General features: G+C 32.8%; 1 protein-coding gene across 1 annotated transcript in view; it reads left to right on the top strand.

Moving 5' to 3' along the window:
• Positions 1-7,196, top strand: part of ROCK2 (Rho associated coiled-coil containing protein kinase 2) — a 72,848-nt gene that overhangs the window by 60,933 nt on the left and 4,719 nt on the right. The window contains 5 exon segments of the mRNA XM_011365141.2: positions 1,056-1,169; positions 2,134-2,222; positions 2,708-2,786; positions 3,836-4,097; positions 4,185-4,398. Coding sequence (XP_011363443.1) covers positions 1,056-1,169; positions 2,134-2,222; positions 2,708-2,786; positions 3,836-4,097; positions 4,185-4,398 — 758 coding nt within the window.

Genomic DNA, 7,196 nt, shown 5'->3' with positions numbered 1-7,196 from the left:
GTAAGGTAAAATTTAGTCTCTTATTAATTGAATTTAAAGTAAAGTAACTATAGTTCCTTACATTGTCACCACATTTCCCAGGTATATATTATACATAATATAAATCATAAGCGATTATATTGAAGTTGGTTTAGAGCTTAGGGATAAAATTATTTCAGTCTTATGCATATTGTTAGAAGTCATCTGATTTAGTCTCCAACTAGTGTAAGACCGTGTCCAGACTGTTGAGTATATGGGTAAATGTTTGTAATGACAACATTTCTCTTCATATGCTCTGGAAGGCTGTTGGTGTGAGAGAGAGTGTAGGCACTGGAGTCAGAGATGTGTCCCTGTGTGACCTTTCTGTGGGGTTATAAGAATGAAAGAAAATTTATGTAAAGCATCTAGCACAGTTCAGACATGTGGTAGATATTAAATAAGTGATAGCTACTTTTATTATTAGAATAACATCAAAAATGCTTATTTTACTTACTTATTTCATTAAAAGATACTTATCAAATGCCAGTTGAACAAGTTCTAAGGATTCAGATAGTTTCCTTTGTTGAACTAGAATTGTATTGGTTTTGATTAGAAATCTCTTGATTATATTGCTACTCATTAACCAAGTTTGATCTGTAATTTACACAATTTTATTTCATTTTATTATAGCCGTTCTAAAATTTCGTTTTCTCTGAACATGTAATTTCACTTAAAATGTTTTCTCAGAAGGAAACGTGTGGTGTGTCTCTAGGCAGGCCTCCTTCTGAAGGAAAGCTAGGGGGTTCGAATGCAGGTGTAGTGGTGAGAATAGAGAGCTGCTTCTCTGTTTTGCAACTTTTCTGCTGAACTTTGCAAATGCATGAATCTAATCAATGGGGCATTTGACTTTATAAAGCATAGAATATATATTTCCAATGTGTCGTAACCTGGATTTTGTTTTACATTGCATAACTTGCTTATACTGATCCTGCGTTATTATTGTATCCTAGATAACGTGCAGTGATAAATTCTGAAGGGCATATTTGATTTGTGTTGTGACTTTTATATTAAAATTTTTTAATTTCTCATTTTCTTAGGAGAATTATTACATTTATCCTCATATCTTGTGCTTATTTATAGAATCAAGACTAGAGGGATGGCTTTCACTGCCTGTGAGAAACAACACTAAGAAATTTGGATGGGTTAGAAAGGTAATTGGTACTTTTGAATATGGTCTATTTGCTTTATTTTTGGTTTAGCTAAAGCCATTTCACTTTTGTAGTTGTAAGATATATACAACTAGAACTTTGAGACACAAAGCTTGTTTACACTTTCTGATTAGGAGTTATGTGATTTTATGTATCTTGGTAAAAAAAACTTTTTCATCATTAACATTGTTGTTAATAAAACAGGTTTTGGCGTTAGGAAAACAGAAGCCTATTGACCTTGGTGCTTCTGCTTTTTCAGTGGGAAAACAACTCTGGATATGACAGAAAGACCCATTTATTTCTTTTCCTCTGTTACTATGATATTATAATGTTCATTTTTGATAAATGTCTTAGTCCATTCAGGCTGCTTTAACAAAATACCACAGACTGGGTGGTTTATGAACACCAGAAACTTATTCCCCATAGTTCTGGAGGCTGGAAGTCCAGGATGCCAGCATGGTTGGGTTCTGGTGAAGGCCCTCTTCCAGGTCGCAGACCTCCTGCTGTGTCCTCATGGTAGAAGGGTTAGAGGGCCCTCTGGAACCCCTTTTATAAGAGCAGTAATCCCATTAATGAGAGCTCTGTACTCATGACCTATCACCTGCCAAAGGCCCCTCCTCCCGATACCATCCCATAGGTGTTAAGATTTAACATATGAAATTGGAGGGAATATAAACACTCAGACCACAGCAATAAGGTTGCCTATGCTCTTGGATCTTGAAGCTAAATCAATTCAAAAATGTTTGAATTCATTTTCTTCCCAGTTTGCTTATTTAAATTATATACAAACAAAATTTATTGTTATTTTTCAGGAAGATCTTTCTAAGGTTATATTAAGAACTTTTTAGTTGTTTAACTCAGGTGTTTTATATGATTTCGATTGCTAATATCAAATTTATTTTCAAAGAAAATAAGATATATATCAACTTTAATCGTTGTTTAATTCCTCCCTTTCTCTTTTTAACAGTATGTGATTGTCAGCAGTAAGAAGATTCTTTTCTATGACAGTGAACAAGATAAAGAACAATCTAATCCTTACATGGTTTTAGATATAGAGTAAGTATTTTTGTTAGAATATTTAGAAACTTCATTTTTTAAAGTGTAAGAGTAACATGACATTTTTTGTCAAGTTAGTACAATATATTAGTCATATGTGTGTGCATGTATGTGTATGTATGTATATGTATGTATGTGTATGTATGTATGTATGTACTCATATAGTATAGCTCCTGCTGTTTACAAAATGTGAACTGTGGTTTACATTTTCTTATATTTGCTTCATACCGATGAAAAATATGGGATATAGAGTTAACTAAAACATCTTTATTTCATGAGTCTTGAATATGTTGTTTTCTGAAACTAATTAGAAAATTTTCTGACATTGAAAACTCAGACTCTCAAGGAGTGATTGTGTTAATAGAGCAAGATCGTCTCTGACCTTCTAACATGGGTCAAAATTGTCAATTTTAACTTCTGACATAAGTATAGGATAACTAATAAAATATGATCATTTGATAATATATTTTTTTAATCTTTTATAGCAAATTGTTTCATGTCCGACCAGTCACACAGACAGATGTATATAGAGCAGATGCTAAAGAAATTCCAAGGATATTTCAGGTAAACAGTTTTATTTTGTTTTTGGTTGGTTCGTTGAGTTTCTTTGGTTCTTCACTTTTAGCGATTCTCAGTGTGACATGACATATCAAATTTTTTTTATTCTGGGGCTATCTTCAGATTACTTCTTAATTTTAGTCCCATTTAAAAGTATTTCATTCTTTTGTGACTTTCATGCCTAGTCTGTTTGGATACATCCTCTTTTCTCTCTCCATTTTACATTTTAAAGCCCGTCGTGTGTTTATGTCATGTTTCTGGCCTTTCTTCTCCTTTTATTCAGGGTTGCTTGTGACATTTTTTAAGCATAAAGTTTCTCTCTATTTTTGGTTTTATGCTCAGCTCTCTAGAAAGTTTAAAAAGTTGCTTGCGAAGTTAAATTTTATACCCAATAGCCCTTTACTTCGAATTTAAAGTGAAGCTAAACTTTTCCTTTTAGTACTTTCATTTTAAAAGTAGTTAAACCAACAATTAGTTACTGAGTTTCTTCTATGGAATAGCCGTTATGCTTGGTGTCCTGTGGAGGAATTATTTTCTGGATGCTTATCCTGTTTATTTGGAGTATATCCTTTCCCCTTTTCCTTTCTTCCTGAACTTTCCAAACACCAATCTTCTCTATTAAAGCCGTGTTTGCAGTTATTACCGTTTGTCTGTTTTTGAGAATCACAAAGCATCAAGTCATATAATTGCCACATCTCATCAAGCGATTATTTTGAAGACTTTCTCCCAGAAAAACTTTCTAACCCATAAAGTTCAAATTTGCCTTTTGCTGGCCTATTCTGATAAAATTGCTGAAACATAGTAAGAGATCATGGAGGAAAAAAGGTGACACCATTTGAATAGGATAGATTCTTTGAAATGTGGACTGATGTGACTGTTATGATTTTTCTCATATGAGCTCTTGATGAAACAACCTACTACCATTTGAACGTCAGATATATTTTCTTCTTATTGAATAATTTAGGCTAATGTTATTTTATTTACACTATAAGAATTGTTACTAGATAAAAACAACATGTTTAGAAATCATTCATCGTTCTTTTTGGTATTTATAGATTCTGTATGCCAATGAAGGAGAAAGTAAGAAGGAACAAGAATTTCCAGTGGAGCCAGTGGGAGAAAAATCAAATTATATTTGCCACAAGGGACATGAATTTATTCCTACTCTCTATCATTTTCCTACCAACTGTGAGGCTTGTATGAAGCCATTGTGGCATATGTTTAAGCCGCCTCCTGCTTTAGAGTGTCGTCGCTGCCATATCAAATGTCACAAAGATCACATGGACAAAAAGGAGGAGATTATAGCACCTTGCAAAGGTAAAAAGAAAATTACTTGCTGCATCAATATTATTTATGTTCATATATCTTTAAATGTATTGATTTTTTTCAAATATTTCTTTGTAGTTTATTATGATATTTCAACGGCAAAGAATCTATTAATATTAGCAAATTCTACAGAAGAGCAGCAAAAGTGGGTTAGTCGGTTGGTGAAAAAGATACCCAAAAAGCCTCCAGCCCCAGACCCTTTCGCACGGTCATCTCCTAGAACTTCAATGAAGATCCAGCAAAACCAGTCTATTAGACGGCCAAGTCGACAGCTTGCCCCAAACAAACCAAGGTAATAAATAAAAACATGGTAAAAATTAAAGCGTTTGTAGAAACATTTTGCTATTTATATTCAAACTACAGTTTTTTCTAATTACAGTTCTCCTTTGCTTGGTATTTTAATGAACCATAGAATACCAAATATTTGAAACTATTTTAGTATGCATGTCTCATTCGTTGGTTTTGATGAATGTAATATAAATTTATTTACTAAATCACATATATTAAACTCAACCAAAAATATATAAAGGGCTCGTTTTTGTCATGTTTATATCATCATAACATTTAGGATTTTTTTTAAGCACATTGTCTAGTGATTTAGTTGATAGGATGCACACACAGACCTTTAAGTGTCAGATACACACATTCTGTTTAATGTTGCAAAATTGTGAAACCGCTTTTATGTTAGATGACTCGAGAAGGAGGACTGAAATCTTAAGTCTTAATTCACATCTATAAGTTTAAAATAATAATTTGTGTTTGATTTAAAGAGCAGAATAGATCACCTTTAAAAATGCGGATATTAACTAATAAGTAAAGTGGACACTCCTTGTAATGGAGGTAGAGTTGGGAATATGGAGTAAGTTCAGAGATGATGATTAATGCACAAAAACATTTTTTGGAGCCATTTTTATGTGGCTACATTTTAGTAATTTAATTCTTGATTCAGAATAACCATTTCTTGGCTTACCAGATACTACAGCATTTATAAATATTGCTATTCATTGAAATGATCATGAAGATCCGATTAGCTAAAGGATAAAGTATGTACTTGGATCAGGTATCTAATTTCAGGTGTCCTTTTTGTTCCCTAACACAGGACCTTCAGTATAAGAATAACGATGTGCCTTGGCTGTATTGTCAGAAAGCTTTTCATTCTAACCACAAACAATCTTATATGAAACTTTTCTTGAAACTAATATCTCAAGGAAATATTTTAGAAAGACAAAGGTAGAATTGGGGTTTCAGCAGTGAAAATGTTGAATTTTGTGTGAGGTATGCTAAAAACTATTTAAAATTAGTGATTATATGGTAGTAATTAAGCTGAAGAAACTTAAAGAATTCAGAAATGCTGAAGATCATTCCATGTACCATGTGCAAACATCTAAAATTATTAAAATTTTAGTATTGACGTTACAGAACTATTAATGCATAATGCTATTTTAATACCTTACAATATATAGTACTTTCCGTTTCTGAAGTGCTTCCATATATATCGTTCTCTCATTTAACTTGTTATGTGTTCTCTTATTTGACCTTTAAAATGCTCCTTTGCAGTAGAGTAGGTACTATCTTTCTCTCCGATTCAGACTCTAGAAGGGTAAATAGTTTCTTTAGTTTCAGGACTGTACCATTCTAGTCCTTTTGATATGCTTCATTCATTCGTGCTGTTTGACAGGTTAGTGATTTCACTGTAGATGGTAACACATAGAATTAGTTTATGAAGCAATTTTTAGACAAAGTGTAAAGCATGTTTTCAATTATGTAACAGTTTTCATGATCACTGACTTATAATTTCCTTGCTTCTCCTCTCTCTCTCCTTCAGTTCAGTGTTATGGTCTATTTGAGAGCACATTTACTTTTGATTTTTATTACTTTTTTTTGTTTTAGTTCTGACCCTGCCCTTCGAATCATTCTTCATTGATATTTTTAATTACATTTTGCATAGCAACAGTAAATAATAGGGATTTCTTTCTCTCACAACTGTGCATGTAGATAAAACTACTAGCAAAACTGACTAAAATGTATAGGATATTTTGTGAAAATTTTTTATCTAATGTATCCTTTGAAATGTTAAATGTAAATATGGGCACATTTAAAATTAATTTTGTATTTTATTATGCCTCTGCAACATTTTTTCCACTGTTTCTAACCTTAATTAACTCATAAAATCATATCTGTGTCTGTCTTATGAATCACCCTACAGTTCGCATTTCGTTTTGGGTGTCAGCATTTTCAGAGTGGCATACACAAATTGGAGGGTATACAGAAGAAAACAACTGACATAGTAGTGGGTCATTTGAAAGTATTACACATGTAGCAAATGAAGAAACTAAGGATATTTATTTAGTCTTCTGAAGAAATGATTTGAAAGGATGAGAGATCATAAGTAGCAATGAAGAATTAAAGTATAAAAGTACTTTTCCTTGGATGATGTATTAGAACAAGAACCAGGCAGAGAGGCACATTTTTAACTCAACAAGGTGAAACTATCAGGCAGTCAGGGATTTCCAGAATTGGAAAAATTGGCTGGCTCTAAAAGAGCAAGTACCCTATCACCAGGAGTTTACCTGGTGAAGGTGACTGCTTGGCAAAAGTGTTAGAGAGCAGCGCTCCTGAGTCTGTCCTGTGAACACAGGCTGGCATCGGGGAGCATGGCTTCAGAGGGGTGTCGGGCATTGACTAGGTGGCCTTTGATATTTTAATTTATAATATATCTCTATAGAAATGTAGGTAGAGCTGTTAAAGGATCACCCAAGAAAACTTAGGGACAGAATTTCTGGTGTATATCAGCAGTAATTTAATATCTAGCTCTTCATTTGTGTTTATTTAATACAAGTCTTAGCATTAGTCAGTCTAGCTTTAGTTTAATTCATATGGTATCTTTCTTAAAACAGATGTTCAGCTTTGTTAGATATCATCAAATATATATATTTATATACATTCTAAAACATAATATTCATAAATACACCTATCTTTTTATTTTTTTTTTTAACTTTTTCTCAGTGTCTTTGTTAACAACTGCACCATTACATTTTTTCCCTTGGGGTTCTGTGACATGCCTGGTTCTGATTCTCCTCTTAACTCTCT

Source organism: Pteropus vampyrus, unplaced genomic scaffold (assembly GCF_000151845.1).
Source record: "Pteropus vampyrus isolate Shadow unplaced genomic scaffold, Pvam_2.0 Scaffold105, whole genome shotgun sequence".
In the NCBI taxonomy this organism is placed as follows: Eukaryota; Metazoa; Chordata; class Mammalia; order Chiroptera; family Pteropodidae; genus Pteropus; species Pteropus vampyrus.
This window is presented reverse-complemented; position numbering and strand designations above follow the sequence as displayed.